The 20,288-nt window shown below is 39.8% G+C and overlaps 1 protein-coding gene across 1 annotated transcript in view; it reads left to right on the top strand.

Moving 5' to 3' along the window:
• SHB (SH2 domain containing adaptor protein B) overlaps positions 1–20,288 on the top strand; it is a 58,892-nt gene that overhangs the window by 20,962 nt on the left and 17,642 nt on the right. Inside the window, exon 3 of the mRNA XM_036403555.2 lies at positions 14,773–14,988. Coding sequence (XP_036259448.1) covers positions 14,773–14,988 — 216 coding nt within the window. The remainder of the gene's footprint in view (positions 1–14,772; positions 14,989–20,288) is intronic.

Below are 20,288 nucleotides of genomic sequence, written 5' to 3'. Positions count from 1 at the left end.
GAAGATAAAGCCAGAAAGGGGAGAACCTAGTTTCTCATGTAGTGAGAGACTGTGATGTGCAGTGGTTGCTGCAGCTGGGTGCATCACTGGGCTGGAAACCAGCTGTGCATAAAATTAATACAATTTCTTTATGTATAAAGATGTTTCCTCCCTAGAAAGATTTAAGGTGGTCTCTCTAATGTTTAATACTACAAGTTTAATTTAATGTTGGTTTTGTTTGTGTTTCTACACCTTCATCTTGCACTTTTGATTTGATATAGTTTGGAAATGGACTAAATGTGAAACTTGAATCACAAGCCTGAATAAAAATTGAGTTTTTCACAGTTTCTTGACTCTTGTTCTCATTAAGACAAAAGTTTATGCCCAAAATAATGGAAACAAGATGTCTAGAACTTTGGAAATGTACATCAGAATTATAGTAAACTATCTGAGGATGCATGTTGAAGGACTGTAACTTCATTCATTCAATTTCCTTGCTCACTGTCTGATGAACGTGTACTTGCATAAAAAGCAAGGTGAAGGAATGGATGTTTGGGAAAAAGAAACCAATGAGGTCAAGATGCTATTTAACCTTTGCCTGCAATCTGGAAGACTGGTGTTGGCAAAAAAGCAGTCATTTCGAGACACTTTCGATGAAGATGGTTAGTTCAACAAAACCTATCTGCTTTCCTAATATAAGCAACGTGTGTAATGTATGCAGGTGCTTTTTCCTTTGTGCTTACCTGTGCTTTGCATGCAGTGTTGCCTGTGGCATAGGGAGTTAGATTTGTGTTTCTTAATATGCTGCTTTGATTCTGTGTCTGTTTTCACCTGCCAGTTACCACAGGGCTTCCTTCTACTCCATCCTTCTCATTCCCAGATAAGTTTCATGATTTTGGACTGTTCTTCTTAAGAACAATGATACTTTTAATATAGGATGTGAATTGCCTGTCCTTTCAAGACAGCAATGCTTCTGGCAGCAGTTTGAGTAGCACTGAGGTCTCTGTCGTCAAAGAGGATCTTTAATTGTAGCACTCCAGCAGCTGAGTCTTGGAAATATGAAAAAGAGAACTGTGACCCTAAAGTGAAAACAATTCAGTCAATTGGAATATTGGTATTCTTTTGGTTACAAAGGTGAAAGAGCTAGTGTTTTTTCATTTTGTGTCCTGCTGATCTGTTCAAATCCTTTACATCTCCCTCCCACCTCCCCTCTACCCTCCTCTCCCCAACTCTTACCCTCTAGTACCACGTATGTTTAATTTGAAGGTGTCTCACTTCTCTGGTCATCTATTTCATCTTGGTACAAAGGATTCTCTTAGGTAGAACATGCCTGAATGAGAAAGTATATGGACATGAAGGGATCCTCTGCCTGCCCTGTAGAGATTGGTGTGAGTTGTATAAACCCTTAAATTGGATAAAGTAAATAAAAAATGAAATTGTTCTGCATTTTCCCTTGTAATCAGACCTCTGTAGACTGTGATTCCTTCTGATTTAATCAGTGTTCCATCTGTTCTTTCCATGTCTGGAAAGGCTTAGAGACAGTGAACACAAACTGAAATAACAGGTTCATTGAATACAGAGGGGGAAAAAAATCTCACTATGAGGACAGTCAGATTGTGGAGAAGGTTGCCTAGTGAGATTTTTGTAGTCTCTGTCTTCAGAATTTTTCAGGACTGGACTGAGAAACCAGAATGTGAGTAACCTTGTCTGACTCTGTAGCTAAAACCTGCTTTGAGTTGTACATTGAACAAGATTGCTTCCACTTCCTGAGATTTTGTTTAACCTAGCTTATTTTATGATCCTGCAACTGATTTGTGAAAGTGAGAAGTGGCTGTGAGAGTCAGCATATCCCAGACTTGATTGCTGGAACCCATGTTTGTTTAGTCTCAGTTGATTTCCAGCTTCATACCATGACAGTATGTTCCCAATACTGATCCTTTTAAACTTTATCTCTGGGAAGACCAGACAGGTGACTGTGAGGCACAAGGACACAGTCTGCTGAGATGTAGCTTGAGCAGGGGCTCATGCACAAATACTCTGGTTTTGTGGAGGTAACCCTAGAAGGGCAGACTCCATGCTGAAAGCATGCTGTTGAAGCAAGGAAGTCTGACTCCTGACAGCTGTTCACTATCAGTTTGTGGGGGGGATGGAGCAGAGGCTGAACAGATGGGTTTCCAGACTGCACTCAGCCTGTACGTGCACTTCTGGACTCTGTTGGCAGGAATTGTGCTTGCTTTCCAGGTGGAGGTTATGATGGAAGCATAGGTGACTGATGCCATTGTGCCCACAGCAAAGGAGCACTGTAAACTCATTTTTGGTCTGACTGGGAGGAGTGCTATTTTATTAGATAGGGGGACATCAGAGGTACATCTTGCCAGCATATCAGCTCTCAATCTTCTCAAGCTGGTGCCAGCTCTATTGCTTCTTGCAACATGGCTCAAAAGCAGAATGTGGAGAATTTGTTACCTGAATAATCAGCAATGTATGGGAGATGTAGACTGTTGCTGATGAGTTTTACAGGGCTTTGTTATATGGACATGTAATAGCGATATTAAAAGAAAAAATGAGACATGCACTTGGGACAAAAAGTGATACAAAAATCCCTTGTCACTCTTGCATGTATCTTCAATTATGCTTTGTTTTCCTTTTCTCTTTTATTCTTTTGCAAAGAGGCTTTTAGCCAAAGGAAATGTGAAAATGTTTAAGAGCAGCATGTTAATAAACAAGCTAGTGTCGGGATGACACTAGAATAGATATTTCTAGCCTAACCCTGATTTATTGTTTTTTAAAGGCAACTACTGGACTTTACGCATGCTATCAAGCCAGAAGGAATTTCTACCCTTTCCCTAGCTAGCTGTGCTCAACTTAAAGGTCCTGCTTGGGGGTCCTTCCCCCCCCCGCCCCCCCTCCCCCCACAAACTAGTGAGATTTTTTTCTCAGAAGAACTTTCTCAATCATCCTCTTTCATATTATACTCTCACTTACTCAAATCACTTTGGGTTTTTTATCTGTGCTGTACAGAAGAGTTAAGTAGGCTCAAAAAAGCTGGTACAGGAAGTATTAGTTAAGCATGAGGTAAACAGAATAGTTCTTTGAAGGAACAAGATAATCTTTCAGCCCTGATATGTTGTCATCTTTATTGTGCTTAGCTTGCTAGTAAATGAATAAAATTTTTGCCTGCTGTTTTTGCTTCCAGACTCTGGAAATCCCAAGTGACAAAAATTTGAGTGAAACCTTCAGTAAATTAGGTCTGTTTCTTCTGACATCAGCTGTAATGTAGTAGCTAGTATGCTTTTTTCAGTTAGGAAGCCCAAAACAGAGGAGGGCTTTCGTATCCTTAGAAGTAAATGACACTTGAAGATTCAGCCGGTTAGTTTTGTGTCTGCTTTTGCCACAGAGACTGTACATCTTGCCACATCAATTTACCAACAGTTTAATATGGCTTCACAGCAGTGTCATAAAACAAACTTAAAACTTCAGTGAGAAGTGGTGAGAAACACAGTTTTTGTGCTCTTTGCATTTTATGTTGGGTCGCAAAAACGTACAGCTTCTCTCTTTCTCTGATTTCTGGCTATGAAGAACTCTGGTTGAAAATGCTCCTTTGGAGGAGCTCAAAAATCTATGCAAATCCAGCTGTTCTTTATCATTCTGGCTGCTAAAATTATTAGAGGCAGTTGTCTGCAGGAGCAGCCTGTTCCTTCTGGCTGAGGTCAGGTAAGCTTCATCTGGTTTTGGTGTGTGTGTTGGTGTGCTAATATGTCCATTAATCTTTGTTACCCCTACTCAGGTAAAGACCTAGGACACCTTCAGTGTGTTTCTGCTTGTGATGGACTGTGTTGTGCTACTGTGATTAAATTTGTTGAATAATACCAATGTACAAATAGAAGATGGAAATACTCAGTCTTCATCTGGGCTTGAGCAAGGCTATTCATTGTTCAGTTTCATGTGTAGGTGTCTTGGGAGAGTCCGCATACATCTTGGATTTATGAAGCAGGATGTAAGCATGCAAAACTGATGCTATAGCAGGTTACACTAACAATTAAGAGCAACACAGGTAAACCTGGGGGAAATTAGGTTTGCCCAAAGGAACTCAGCTTGCTTTCTGCATTCATTTTCTGTGGATAATTTGAAAATTCACTGATGAAGTAGTGGGTTTTCTGCTGTTCTGATTCTTGTCCTTTGTACAGTTGAACAACAGTTGCACTTGTCTGGGATGGGCTGCAAGACAGAAAAGCATGAGCTTTTTCTAAGCAAGTCCTGCAGCAGCAGTTATGACTCTAATGCAGCCTGAAATTGCTGTGAAGGTGTCTGTGCTGCTCAGTTGAAATAGAAAGGGAAGAGTGAGATGAAGTTTAAAAAAAGGTGATGTCTTTCATATATACTCTTGATTTTGCATTATATTTTTGTAGAGTAGGACATACTATAGCTCTTTCCTTTGGCTGTGACATGCACCATCACTGAGATCCTGGCATCATGGTAGAATAATAGAGCATAACAAGACAGCCGCTCTTAACTATTCTTAAAAGATCTTTTTGTATCCGTCTCTTAAAACAAATAACAAAAAAAAAACCAGCAAAAAATAAAGCCTTCCACAGTTGTCTCCATGGGTGTGGTTTTGTGCATGGTAAATGTTTCCATGTTCACTGTTGGGTGGTTTAGAGATGCATATTGAAAAGTAAGAGTGTAACTGGAAAATTTACCAGAAAGTGTTGACTCAGTTACATCAGGATCAGGATTGCAATGAATTTTTATAACCTGACTTTTTCTCACTTGACCTAATTGGAAAATATTAAATATTGCTCTTCCAGATTTGTGATACTTCCATTGCAAGAAGTGAAAAAAGTACTGATTTATGATGTTTGCACATGACTGTCATTTGCTTTCTTAAAGCACCTGTTCTTAACCATTCTGTGCTGAATGCTAACCAGATTTATTTGCTGTTATGTATCAGTGTAAGCACAAATACTCTTGAGTGATGATGTGATAGACTGTATACGTGCAAACACTGCTGCATGTTCTGTACTGTTGCATAAGTCTTGTCCAAGGGGAAAACCCAACACTGTGTAAATGACAGATTACTCTGCAGGTGGGCTTCTAACTAGGAATGGACATCCAATCAGGGTTTACCTGAGTAGTATAATAATTACAGATACATCTGGAAATACAGGCAAAGTACTGAATATTAGCAGCTGCACAGCTCAGCACAGAGTATTTGAAACTTCCAAATGCTTGACACAAGTTTCTCCTTCCATCAATCCCTTGCTGAACTACTTGACATAATGAGTAAAGAGATCATAGGCCAAAGAGGATGAATTTTCCCAGTAATTTCAGTGTTCATATCCCTGTCACTTTTTCTGTGCTGTCAGCTGTCATTTAATGCATGCAAGGCATTGGATTGTGATAAGTAAAATCAATGGTTGCATGTAATGACAACCGAGCAGCTTTCTTCATCTAATCATGGGAAGGTAGAATTCTAAACTAAATCATTTTTTCTCCAGGGCTGAACAGCAAATGCAAACCATTTTTTATGTCTACATTAATGATCCTTATGGCATGCATGTGCAGAACTGTGCTAGATTTTAAATTTACATTGGAGTTACACAGTTGGAGTTATATTTGGAAGCTTGTATGTCCAAGAGGTGGTGATTCATCTTCATTAGGTGCTGAATACAGTTGCTAGATTATCCCCGTAACTCACTTTGAATGGCAGAACAGAAAGATTTCAACTAGGACAATACTTCCCTTGGGGAAAGCGTGTAAAAGTGGGGAAAATTGCAAATAACCACAGTGGCTGATCTCTGCTGCTTGCAATTTGCCAGTTGGAAAATTGCAAATGGTCACTGTGGCAAATAATCACTGTGGCTGTTCCTTGCAGTGAACAGGAGAAAAACCAGATGGTTTAGCGTGCAGATGCTGTGTGGCTTTTAAGTCCTGCCAAAGGAGGAAACAGTACTGATAGTGCCTGCTCTGCCTGGAATGCTGGTTGGGGAAAGAGCTCTTACAAATGCATCAGATATTGCTTCCAAAGCTTTGACTTCTCTTTGTTTTCATAGCATTTTTCTTTTTAAAAATTACTAATAAAGATAAAATAATGGACATTAGTCACCAGGAAAGTTTCAGGCTATGTTTTCAGCTGGCAGTTGTGGGTTTTGGGGTTTTTTTTGGTTGGTTGGCTGATTGTTTTTTAATCATGGTGATGCAGTCATTCACAGGCTGGATGAAAACAATGCATGATTCACATTTCTGTGTTCCTCTTGATGATGTGGCCACCAGGTCTATGGAATAAATCTGTTGTAGGAATTATTAAGTAGCAGTTCTTCTCCTTGCTTCTATGGCAAATGCTAGCAGGCGCCTAAAAGAAGATAACATGTCTCATCTGGCTGAAAATACATCTCACCTGAGTTTGTTAAATCAGATATGGCATTTCTTCTGGCTACAAAAATCTACTGCCTTACTGTATCATGTAAGTTGTACCTGTAGGGAACTTCTTCCCACTACTTGTATCAAAGGGAAGAAGTCTGGAGGGAGGCCTCTATCTACTTACCTCTCCCACATCCCTAGGAGGCTGTGCTCAAAGCCAGTAACGTGCAGAAAAGAGAACTCCTTTCTGCATAATCTCGTAGAATTAAACCTCCAGCTCTCAGGAAACAGTTCTCTATTTTGTCTTGGTCATATAAACTCCCTTTTGCTCCCATCTGGTTATTCCTTGCAACATCATCCTGAATATATAAAAATATATATTTATACTCATTAAAAATAATTTTGATCTCATTTGATAATTTGATTCTTTTGACTAAGCTTTCAGCAAACAGAGACTCTCACAGGCAGACATGATGCAAGAAAATATCTTCCTTCTGTGTGAGTCTTGAGGAGCATTTAAATTATGAATGGTTTCTTCTTCCACTCCTGCCCTCTCTCAAGATAATTCCTGTGAAGGTGAGATTTTTTGTTTGTGAAGAGCAGTGGCAAGGGCATAGGGGGGCATCAGTAGCAGTCATGAGCAGAGCAGGACTGATCTAACTTCAGGAAACAGTCATATTCACTATAAACTTCTCTGTCCTGACATGGGACAGCTTTAGCTTGTTTAAAATACTCATTTAGATGTTGGTGTTAGGATGGCTTTCAAGGAGAATTTATTCTGTTTGTGCTAATCTTAAAACAAATATTTTGGGACACTGTAGTTTGTGTCCTGGGCTGATGAGAACTCTTGTACTAACTGGCGTACGTGGAAATTCCAGCACAGTGTTCTGTTTCCCAGAGGGCTTCTGTTCCCTCTTACCTCAAGAAATGAATGGTCTTTTACACAGCTTAGAAGTTTCAGAGTATGGAAAGGGGATCTTGAATTTTTTGGTTTGCACTGTTGCCACTTGGATTGCTCTGTTTAGGCCATGAAACAATGATTCTTGAATCCCAAAGATCAGTACTCCAGGCAGGTCAAGAAAACCTACAAACAAACCAGGAATGTGATGTAACTGGCTGGAGCAGCATCTGGAGTTGGCTCTTGGTCAAGCAGCAGTAAATGTACAGAGTTGCAGAGTTTTTTGGATTCTTTGTCCCCTTATCTAAATAAAAAGGGCATCCCTGCTCCTCTTCTGTCTTACTGAAAAATGTGCAAGGAGTAAGTAGGTCAGCAGCATCAAAGCACCTCCAAAGAGGCAAAGTCTGCAGAAATCAAGAATTTAAAACTGACAGTTAAACACTGCTTATTTATCAGAAAATATGGTGTTGAGGTGGAAGGCTTTATAGAATAAATTTCTGCCTTCAGGGAACTGGAGAAAGTTAATTTTTTTATTTCTTTGCCTCTGCCAAAAGAGAAATACATCTCCAAAGATAATCTTCATGTCCTTTAGAAACAGTAGGCTGTCCTTCCAGGCCACCAGGATTTAGGTGTTCTTCCCATGTGTTTTGTTTTTTTAATCAGCATCCTTTGACTCCACCAACACCCACCCCTCCTCTTCCTCACGCTTCCCACCCACAAAGACAAATGTGTACTTCCTGTCTTCTTGGGCAGGGTAGTGGTTACTTGTTTTAATTCAGTACATACCTTCTGTGGAAAATATTAATGGGGGTTTTTGCTGATTTATTGATATTTATCATAAACGGTCTTCTCCCTGCCTGCCCCTGCTCTGACTGGCCTAACAACTTTTCTTTATCAGAATTGCTGGAATGTAATGTTGCTTTGAATGCTTTTTCCTGGGGTAATGAGTCATACTTGGACTTTAGTAGTATTTCCGGCGTGATGCAGGCAATGTGAAGATGTTGGTTTTCACATCATGTGGTTATGCCAAGCCTTCACAAGGAACAGGGGAACAAATGTCTGTTCATTCCTGGAAAGTGGCTCACTTCTGAGTCATTTGGCTTCTGTTTGGAAGAAAAGATGAGGGAAGGAAGATCTTCTCATATCCAGCTTTTCCTTTAGCAAAATCTGGAATAATTACCATTGGGTGGCAGTTGCTGCAGTCTCAAAGCAAAACAGCTCTCCCTGCCCCTGGAATATAATTGGTACTCCCTTGTATCCCAGCAGTTGGAGGCATCCAGCTGGATCTGGAAGTAGAGGGAAAAGCAGTTTGATTTCTGGTGACCTGAGGGTAAAATTTTGAACAGAGGTGAAACTTAGCTTCTCTAATGAATAGGCTTTGTAGTAATAAAACAAGAATTCTGCATCACAAGTCCTAAAATATTTTCATATTGTCTTTCCAAAATGGATTTGAAAAGAAGCAGTAATGGCGAGGCTTGGATAACTAAGCAATTGGCTGAGTATTTTGACCTGTTTATCTGGGAATTAATTCAATAGAAGCAAATGTTTGTATCAGGGTGATCTTTGCATTAATCTGTCTTATGCCTGTGGCAAACTGGCAAGTTACTGGTTGATTGCTGCCTGCCCATACACCTGGACCAAACAGCTCACTGCCCTTCAATGTGATTACTTGCCAGTTCAGTGATTTTCCATTAGAGGCCTCAAGAGCAGAACATGTGTAAAGCAGAGGTTTGAGCATTTCAGAAAAACTTACGCCTTGATAGCAAGCACTCCTGCAGATGGGTCTTTGTTGTCTGTGATCAGATCTGGCTCTGATGTGACCTTTACCTGCTAGAGATTGCCAGGCTGTCAGGATAATGTCGGGGGGGGAAATGCATCAGATGCTCAGCAATACCTCTCAATGTGAACCTGAGCATTTTCAAATTTCTTTCTGCTTCCACTGATAATTTCTGGTTTTCAGTGGTAGGTTAGAATACAAGAAATGAAATTGGCTGTTGTCCTCAAACAGGCCTTGTTCCTGAGTTATGTTCTCACATACTTTTTTAAATATGCTATTTTATTTTTCCCAGACTTAGCCACAAAAAGCCAGTGTGCTCATAGCAAGTTCTCCAAACACTTTGTGGACTGCCCTTTTAGGGCTTTTGAATATAAAGTGTTTGAATCCACATTCCACAAGTTCTGCTGTTCATAATTCTTCTTTGAATATCCTACTTAAAGACAGGTTAGCCTGTTCTGTCATTGCAGAAACACTCCCTCTCCCTATGGGGAATTTTGTATATATAGGAGGAAAAGATGCAAGAAGTTGACTCTGTTAAGGCTATAGTTGCTTGCTTGCTTGCTTGCTTTAATTAAATACCTGTATCTTTCTGATGATAAATCTTTGGTCTGTCTATGTGCCTTGAAAAGTTTTGTTAGTTCCAGATAAAGTCGCTTCAGTATTGAGATCCTTGTCACTGGAATTATCTGGTAGATTTGAGTATTCAGTGAGAATAGCAGCACAGTATATGTTGTTCGCTGCAGGCTGGCTACAGTTTTGCTCGTAGTCAATAGCAGGTTGTGTTTTTATTTGGTTAGTGGGAAACTAAATCCAGGTCAGTGGGATTGAAGTTGTTTAAATGCTGACTTCTGGAAAGAGAGCAGAAAAAAAGGAGCCATCTGTAGTCTGAATCCAGAGGTAGGAGGACAGAAATTCTTCAAGCTGACAGCTTGACAGCTGTCCTCTGTACAATCTTATTCTAGCATAGTGTTTACATGTTAATGGGCGTTAAATAGATGAATGAAAAATCTACTGGGCTTCCTGCAAATAACTATGTATTTGAACAAATTTAACTGCATGCCAAAATGACCTTGAAAATCATTATACTTATATTAAAGGGTTTCTAGCAACAGCTGCTTGTTGGAGTTAGGAGTATTTCCAAGTATTTTGTTTCATGCTTTCTGAAATAGGATGAAGATTTATTCAGGAATGTGGCCAGCTAAACTCTGAGTTCTGTACTGCTGAATGGAGTTTAGTGCAGCTAAATGTCCTCTGTAAAATCCCTTCAATAGAATTCTGTTCTCTGTCCTGAGTATTGCTCTTAGGCTTGTCAGATACAAAGGGCTTTGATAACCCTTGTACTTTTCTTGAAAGTCAATTTTAGTGGTAGCTTTTCAGAAGTTGACCTTGCATCTTTGTACTATTTCCAGCATGAGACCTTCATAGTCAGATTTGTCTCACTAGGACAGGGCTTTTGGCTAGAGAAAGCAGCTGAGGAACTGGTAGGACTATCATTTTAATTTGGCACTAGTCTTGAAAGTAGCTGAGATGGAGATGGGTCTGGTTTTTCACTTTTGCACCTGATATGCGTGGGCCCGTGCACTTTGAAATCTGACATACTGGCAAGTAAAAACAGCTTTATTGTGCCTCTCTTGATCAATCTGTAAGTTAATGTAACTATATCAAATTCCACTATAGTTTTCCCCGGTTTTCAGTGGAGCATGCATAAATTACAGATGGCTGTCAGACTGATAAAGAATCACCTATGTCTGTCTTACCACTGATGCTGTGATTGGTTGCATGCAATTTGTTTAAAAGTTTTCCCAATAGAATAACAGGGGTTGAAAAACTCAGGCAATTGATATAAGGCAGGGATTTTGTCTCCTGCAGGTTTAGACTCTTCCTGCATATTAGATGTAGACGAGCAAGATGTGCTGTTACTGTGATGCAGGAACCCCAACCTGCACAGAGTCATTGTTCATTGTCCTTCATCACACAGGAGAACAAAAACTCTTGCAAGCCCTTAACTTCAGGGAACATCTCTGTAACTAACATTCCTTACATGATTGTGACAGTAAGACTCCTGCATTTTGCTTGTCTAGTGTTTCATCAAAAGATATGTTAAAAATGGGCTGTAAATGGCATTGAGTTTATTACTGCCTGGTGACATTTACAGATGTGCTTCATTTTGGAAAATGGGCTTTTACATTATCAGAACTTTTTTTAACGGTGCAACTACATTGTTTGACCTCTTGTTACTGCATGCTTGAGTTTGAGATGAAGGAAATAGCTATTGGCATCTGGCCATTATAGAATGGTTGTTTTTTAGTCTGCTGCGACCTTTTGGAAGGCAAACTGTAGAAGTTGACCTGTTTGGTTTGGTAAGCAAGTAAAGAAATGTTGAAAACACTACTTCATTGGCTTCATAGCTGTTCTCTTCCCTTAATGATATATCCCCTAATTCTCTTCAAACTATTTTCAGAAATATAGTGCAATTATGTGTAATCCTGTTCAGTTTTTTAGGGCTATTAAGGTGTTTGGTGTAGCTGATGTGGCTTCATGTCCTGTGGAGCTCTGTTGTGTATGTGAGTATCAGAATTGTTCACCAAGTGGGAAGAACAATGTCAAGTTGAGTCTTGTATCTCACAGTGTTGTTTCAGTTTTGGTACCTCTCCTAGTCAAGTTCTTGGTTTTACGCAGGAGCCCAAACTTCTGGAGCCTGATTCTGTAATAACTGCTGATCTGTGAGAACAAGAATTATCTATGGGAGTCTTCCAGACTGCTAGCAAAATTAGTGCTTTCAAAACTTCAATTGTTACCTCTTCTGATAGCTAGTAACTTAATGCTGAATTGTATACAAATGTACTTTTAATCAGCAATAAGAATTCCAATGATATAGTTCATAAAAGTGAATTTCTAAACAAAAAGTTAAATTAACAAAGTTTTTTATTTCCTAATCTTTCCAAGGACTTTAGCCCTTAGAGCTGTCACTTTTAGAGGCTGTAGAATTACCATGAGAAAGGCTTCATCACAAATGTGCTGTTGTCTTCTATTATTCGATTATTGAATATCAAGTTTGCACTGAGCTATCTGTGTGTATAATGCTAACACTGCTTATGGTACAGATTCAGCTGTGCTGTCATTCATTGAAAGGAACATTTTCTGACTTAGCTTTTAGTAAAATTAATAAAAGTAAAATTACTTTTATTTACAAATACTCTCAAAGGTGAATTTTCAAGCATATTTATACAAAGCTTTAAAAAAGAGATTGGAGATATGTGTGTAGAAGTGTGTGTGCATGCATGCATTTGTTTTCATATATCACAGAATCACCGGCTATGGTGAGTTGGAAGGGATCCACAAGGATCATTATTAAGTCCAGTTCCTGGCCCTGCACTTCCCTCCATCTAGGTTGTAGCTTTTCCTAGAAAAGCTTTTCTGTTTTAGAATCAAATATTCATAATTTTTCTAATTATGCTTCCTGAACATGAACCACCTTCTATTTACTGGTAATCTTTTCTGTATGGCCTGATGCTTTGGTTTTCTGGGTAAAAGAAAAATGTCAGGCAAGAGTTCTTGTATTGAAATATGCTCACACACACAAAGAGCCAATTGCATAGCTGTATTTGGCACAGAAATTTGTGTTTGGCACTTCCAACTGATTCAGCTTCTGTTCCTCAGAAATGCACATTTCTTAGTGTAGCATTGACTGGGTCCACAGTGCGAAAGACAAAAAGATACATGCCACTTTTCTGACTTCAGAAAAAACCAAAATGTTTCTCTTTCTGAACCAAAGTATTCAAGAGAGCAGTGTATTCTTTCTATTACAGTTTTTTTTCTCAATGCAGCATTTTTTCTTGATGTGATTGTTCATAACTAGAAATGAAGAGGATGTGTCTTGCTTGTAGCATCAATTTTGGTGTATATTTCTTCAAAATTACCGTATTTTTAATGCATAAATGAAATAATTTTTTTTTCAAGGAATAAGGGTACTGTCATTTTGCAGACTTTTCAGTGTGCTTTGAAGGGGTTTGGAGAAGTTACTTGATTATAATATTATTGTTGATATATTACTTGATTTATGACATTTGTTGAACTGCTCTAGATCTGTGTTTCATTTGTAGCTTAAAAAGTTCTCTCCCTGAGTCTTTTCATGACTTTGCAATTTGCTATATTATTGGTGTTCTTATTTTGTTGTTGCAGTGATCAATATAATCACACAACATCTGAAGTTGGAAGGGACCTCTTGATATTACATAATAAAAAATCCTGGTCAAGCAGATTCAGCTAGAATAGACTGCCCATAACTATGTCCAGTCAGATCTTGAATATCTCCAAAGATGGATACTTCACAGCCCCTCCAGGCAACCTATTTCTTTGTTTGACCATTACCACAGTCAAAATGTGCTTTCGTGTGTTCAGGTGGAATTGCACATTTTTTGACTTGTGCCTGTTATATCTTGGCCTGTCACTGGGCACTGTCAATAAAAGTCTTTCTCTGTGTTCTCTCTCTTCCATCAGGTATTTTTATGCATTGATAATGTCCCCACTCAAGCTTCTTTTCTCCCAGCTAGCCAGTCTCAACTCTTTCAGTCTCTCCTCATATGAAAAGTGCTTCAGTCCCATTATTGAGCTTCATGGCCTTTTGCTGAAACTTCCTGCAGTATTCTGTGTTTTTCTTGTGCTGGGCAGATGAGAACTGGACCCAGCAGTCCAGATGTGGCCTCTCCAGTGCTGAGTAGAGGGGAAGAATCACATCTCTTGAACTGCATTCAGCACTCCTGATGCACCCCAAGTTGGGTTGTCCCTCATTCCTGTAAGGGTGGATTGCTGGCTTGTGTTTAACTTGCTGCCTTACAGGACCCCAAAGTCCTTCTCTGGTGAGCAGCTTTCTAGCCTGTTAGTCTGCCATTTTCCAGCCTCCCTGGGTCCATTTGAATGGTAGCACAGCCACCTGGTCTGTCATTCACTCCACCCAGTTTTGTATCAGTAGATGGAGGGACTGTGGCTTTGCCTAACCAAGGCTCTGTAAACTCAAAAGAATGAAGACACTTCCCATGACCTACCTGGTAACCTGTCCTGGGGCTGCCCCTCATACAAGGGGAAGAAGGTACCCACAATGTATCACTTGGATCTCTTGAGCTGCCTCTTGTGCCTGTTCCTCCTTACTGCTTCTTCTGATTCTGCCCAAAAAGGTTTGGTTCTGACTGCTTTTCGGGCAGCTGAGAGCTGCTGTTACGACTGCTTTGATGTGAGATAAGCTCTAATGTTTTTTTTTTTTGTGTTCTTACTCTAGTTCATTTTTTGCTGATATTCTGTAGGTGTAAAGGCAGACAACTTTTTTAAATCAACATATACAATAGTACTGTGGCATTTTTTTTTTCTGTTCTTTGTGTCTTCAAATTTCGCTTTGGAACCATCTCTTCCTGAAGAACTAACTATACACAAATTTCAGTGTTGTTGGGAATTTATGTAGAGTTGCTTGTGAATGTGCTTTTTAGCAGCTGACGTGGATTGTGTGCTTCCTTCAATCTGGCTCTGCATAAGCTGGGAAATGTTGGTGGAGGCATGAAGCTGTGGTGGTTAACTGGAGCAAACTTTTGCTTCCAGCCAGTTACCAATGTAGAGGTAGAATTTAGAAGTCTTGTACAAGCTTGTCATCTCTATAATTATGTGCCTATTAAGAAATGGGTGGAAGTTGAATGCTCTAAAATTATAGACTGTAATGATAAGACGTGGTTAGTAGTGATTCTGATGCAACTTTCCTCCTTGCCAACAGAGTTTCAACAGCAGGAAGGCATGAAGTCCCATCAGAAAAACATGCAGCTCTATGACACACCCTATGAACCAGAAGGCAGTGGTGTGGAATCGGATTCTGAAAGTGTGGTGAGTCGCCATTTACGAGAAAGCAAATTGCCACAGGATGATGACAGGCCTGCAGATGAGTATGATCAGCCGTGGGAGTGGAACAAAGTCAGCATCCCAGCTTTGGCAGGTAGGATTCCTAGATCCCAGCCTCAAAATTCCCTCTCACAATTATACTATATATACTTGCCTTTGGGGTAAATCAAATAGTTATGCTCTTTTGTATATATGTGTGTGAAGAAATGTCTGTAAAGTGAATGTGGGTCATCTAAATCTTTACCTACTGCAGAAGTACGAAACTGCACTTTTTGTTTGGTATTTCAGCCAACCTGTTGTCAATCATCTTAGCAACTTACTTCATAAAAGTTCTGATTCTCCTGCTCCTTCTCCCTTCCTACATTTTAATGGATGGGATGTAGATAGTGTTTATTGTTGAGTATCTCTGTGGTGAGGAACTTGCTTTGCAGGGTCCTGAAATTGTGGAGCTATTCTCAAAGGGACAGTGTGATGAAGTGTTGGGGGTGAGGCAGGAAGAAAAGAGGTGTGCCTCCAGGACCAAACATGGAAGAAGCCTGAGAGCAATGATTAGTGGGTAGTCAGTGTGCATTTATCCTAGGTAAATCCTGCTTGACAAACCTGTTTGCTTTCTGTGTTAAAACTACTAGATCTCTTAATGGAAAGAGAGCAGTAGGTCTCATCTGTGTAGACTTTAGCTTTCAGGATGTTGTGCTGTGGCATCAGCTGTGTTTGGAATGTTGTAGCCCAGATGGGTGGACTAGTAGATCTGCAAAAACCTTTCAGAGTCATTGACCTCAAAGGGTAGTGTTAGTGATTCATACTCTTCCTGGAATCTCGTTACAAGTGTGATTCCTCCAAGGATATGTTCTGAAACCCTTCCTGTTTAGCATAGTTATTAGTAACCAAGAGCAGAAGGAGAGGAAATGCCCCTTATCAAGCTTGGAATAACAGCCAAGGGAGGGGAGGGGCTGCCATTCTGAGGGACTTGAACAGGCTGGAGAAATGGACTGACAACAAGCTTACAAAACCTAATGAGAACAGACCTAAAGACTTGCATCTGGAGCAAGCTAACCCCCTGCAATGATATGGACCTAGATCTGGTCGACTTGCTGGGCTACAGTTTTGCTAGAAGGGGCTTAAACAGTCCTAGGGGAAGTGGACTAAATGTGGCTAGCAATACTCCTCACCATGATGAAGGCTAGTAGCATGCTTGCCTGTGTGAATAGGAGCAAGCCAGTGGATGAAGCAAAGTGACTGTCCCTCTTTACTTCATATTTCTTGAACTATGCATAATGCTGTGGTAGAATTCTGATATAAGAGGGATGTCGATAAACGTTTTTGTTAGCATAGAGCCAACAAAGTGACATGAAGAGATGCTGAGAGACCTGGGCTTGCTTAGCCTGGAGAAGAGAAAACTTTGGGTGGGTCATAGTGGGAACTTTCTAATGCCTGTGAGGAGATCCTCTATAAGACGGAGCCAGTTTCTTCACAAATGAGCAGTGTGTGATTGGAAGATGAGATATAAGATGAATCAGTAGAGGTTCTGACTCAAGTTGTTTTTTTCTCTGCAAGAACAGTCAAGTATTGGAAGCAATTATTCAAGGAGCTCTTGCAGTCTCCATTTTCAGGTTTTTTTCATCCTGTGGGAAGAAATGACTGGATAAACAACCTGATCTGATCACATAACTGCCCACAAAAGGTCGGTGTGAAAAGTAACTTTTCTTTCAAAAACCAGCAACTTCACTGCTTAATGATGCTGAGATGCAAGTTGTGGACCAGTATGCATCTGTCTCTAGTGAGATCACATTTCACAAATTTTTCAAATATTAATAAAGCAGCTACAGAGACTGGATTTTAAAAGTTAAGTCTAAAGAGTCATATATGGGCATATGTAAATTATTATCCTTCATGTATTGGTCATATAATATAAAATCTATGCGTTTTAATTAATTTGGATCTTGTCTTAACCTCTGTATTCATCTTTGTGTCCACTTTTTTGGTCTTTATGAGGTAAATTCTGAAAGAGGGTTTTTCTGAGTTGTTTTAAAATAAAGAATCCTAGTTTTGTTGTTTTTTTCCTTTATATCTACTTTTCAGTTTTTATATGTAACTGTAAATTAACAAGGTCAGTCCAATACAAGATTTTATCATTGACTTATGTGTAAATATTCTTTCAAGTGCTATGCAGTTACGAAAGCACACAGAGCAAAATTTTGCTTTACCGAATTAATAGACTAAAGAGAGGTTTAATTAAATGGTATTATGATATGATTGGTTTACTCACAGGTTCAGCATAGAGAATTGTTATTTAAAATAAGGAGAGTAAACACTTTTTGAGATTAATTAGATTTCTCTCATTATGGCTGCCATTCATTATAGATTAATTTGTTTTAGGTATAAGGTTATTTTAGGTACAAGAGTTTCTTTTGTCACAAAGAAATGTCTAAGGATTGGCCGCAAGCCTGATTGCAAGCTGCTGTTTCATCTAGTGTCTCTAGAAATCATCTTTGTCCTAGGAGTAGTAAATGTTTAAAATAAGGAATGAAGAGGTCAGCTCTGAAGTTTGAAATGGTGGAAAGTTTGCAATGGAGAAGTGTTGACCCCCTGCTCAGATGTATGAAGTGCCCTTCTGACTTAGTCGGTGGTTCCATAGTATAGATCTGGAAAGGAGTTTTTCAATTCTTAGCTGAGGTGGATTTTTCTGAAAAGTGCAGTGTTGGTCTAACTACTAAAAATTCTAGCAATGGGTATGTCCCACTTTACAGGCCCACAATTACCATCTTCCAATTCTGTGGAACTGTGGAGATCCTGGAGAGATCCTCTGCTGAAACTTTCCTATTTTGTGAAATTCATCTGGAGGGAACAACACACATTTGTGATGAGAGTTGCAGACAGAGAGTCTTACGAAGCAAATGTTTTTGATTTGTCAGGTGATAAACTGTGGAAACAAAACAAAATGACCAGCGACACTAGAATTACCATGAACCTAATTACTCATGCAAGTCTTTGAAGGACAAAATTGTTCTTCTGCCATGATTTCAAGATTTGTTGCTGAAGCATAGCTAAAAGCTTTTTATCTCTAGCCTGGACTTTGAGATTTGTCAGAATGAAAGTGTGCACAAGCTATGAAGTGTGCTGAGGCTGAGGGCAGTGTGTCTGTGCTCTGACTCCTAAGGATGAGGCTGAGGCTGGTGTCATGCTGGCATTGTGGATGGGGCAAGATGTACATAGCCTATGGATTTTGCTGTGCTAAGAGATGTGTCCCTGTGTAGCAGAGCTGGAATGCAGCATTTTGACTGTCTGCAGCTGGAGTTTTTTCACAAAGAATTTTGGGGTTGTTTTATTGGAGGCTGTCCAGCTGAAGCTAAAATGTGTTTTTGATGGCTTTTATGGGAAGCGAGCAGGTCTTGTTAGAACTCCTGCTGAGCTGGGCAGACTGGTTTGCCCAGAAGAGTTGAGGCTGGCAAAGCAACAGGAACAAAGTAGCTTCCAGGTACACAAGTCTGGCTGGAAAAGGAGACAGCACCAGGGAGAGCCCACTGGATAGATAGGAGATAGCATGGGCACCAGAGGGCCTATTGAAGAATGTCACACTGACACTGGCTTCCACTGAGTTTGTGAGAAATCTGTCCTCTTCAAACTGTTGTGTGGGCACAGAAAACATTGGGTAAAGGAAATGCTTGTGAAGTCTGTAAAGCCAGTCTTAGTATTGCGTTACAAAAATGTGACCCTCACTTACAAAGAGGGTCTCAATGGTCAACAGGGCCATTTGATAGCAATTTCCAGCACTGATCATGGGCTCATGGAAGAAGGACTTATAAATGCCAAACTTTTTCTGGCTTCTTCTGGTGTTGAATGGAAGGTGCTGCCTAGGACCCTGAGTGAGCTAAAGCAAGGGAATTCTGGCATGCCACTGTCACAGGGGTAGGGCAGGAATAACAGGGCAGTGGAAGAGAGGCCAGATGAGGAGTATGGAAGTAAAGTATTGCAGTCTATTCCATAACTGCAGTGGCTGGATATACTTTAGCTTTGTTTAAGAGAGGATTCATAGCAGCCAAAACTCAGATTACAGCATTGTGTGGGGAGGTACCTGAGTATCACACTTGTCACTTTAGTCTGCTTGGATAGCCCTTCAAGACTGCTTCTTCCTGGGAAAAAAAAAAAAAAAAGAAAAGGCCAGAAGTCCAGACACATGTCTGAACTTTTCAAACAGAGAAAAAGCCCCAGCATTCAAAAGCATCTGAAATTTGACTTTGTCCTGTTTTTGGAGAATAGTTCCTATGTCTTATCATCATGTTAAGTGACTTTCCACACAAGCATATAAAGATAAAAAAAGAGGGAACATTTTTAGACTAAAAGAGGAGACATTTAGATTAGATGTTAGGAAGAAATTGTTTAGTCAAAGATGGTGAAGCAATGGAGCAGGTTGCTGTTTGTGAATTGTGGATAGCCCTTCCCTGGAACTGTTCAAAGCCAGGTTGGATGGGGCTCTGAATACTGTGGTTTAGTGGACAAAATCACTGCCTGTGGTGGCATCTCTTTGCTCTTGGGGTTTTGCGACTAGATAATCATTAATATCACTTCCAGCATCAAGCCATTCTGTGATTCTGTGTTATAATCGCAAGTTGTTAAAGAGTCAGAACTGCGTTTGTTATGTGAACGGAGTTTTTTGGCATCTGAAAGGTGCTCCTTGTTTGGAAGGTGACAATAAACTCATTGGATTTCAGAGAGTACCCAAGTTACATCCAGGTGTTTTTCTTAGAGTTAAAGTAATTATACTTCTCGTATATGTCACGGGCAGGTATCCACATGCAGTGTTTTTCCTTGTTATGCTAATCAGCTTTCATTCTCCAGTAATGAGGTTAAATCTGAGTTTATATTAAGAAAGAATCAGCATATTTCCACTATGTATACTTGGAATGTGATTGAATACGTTTGCCTAAATTTTACAATAAAAAAATTGTGCCTACTTTCTCTGAGTAGAGGGGCGATTTGGAAGTGTCCTAAGCTTCATGACAAAAGCATAAACAAATTTTTAAAAAACAGCTCCAAAACATTTTCCTCATCGAACATGTCTCTTTGCATTATCATTTTGAACTTGAACATTGCAGCTGTCTGCTTTAAAACACTTAATACTGGCAGCCACATGCCTACTTGGCTGTTTGTTATAGTAAGTTCACTTTTAAGTGCATGAGGCCTATAAGTGTTGCAGGGAGTTCCTTCAGTTTTCATCGTAACGTTTTTCTCCAGTATTGCTGTTGAAACTCACACAGGGGCTGATTGAGCTGTTTGTGCTTGTGAGCACTGTGATTTTTACCTCCTGACACAGTCAAGGTTCTCTGCCTGGTCCTCTCTAGATGGCCTTAATATACAATCATTTGCAGCTGGGAATGTTAATTTTTGATGAAGCAG

The sequence above is a fragment of the Molothrus ater genome, chromosome Z (assembly GCF_012460135.2).
Source record: "Molothrus ater isolate BHLD 08-10-18 breed brown headed cowbird chromosome Z, BPBGC_Mater_1.1, whole genome shotgun sequence".
Taxonomy (NCBI): domain Eukaryota; kingdom Metazoa; phylum Chordata; class Aves; order Passeriformes; family Icteridae; genus Molothrus; species Molothrus ater.
The sequence above is the reverse complement of the archived record's forward strand: the minus strand, read 5'-3'. Positions and strand labels throughout refer to the sequence as shown.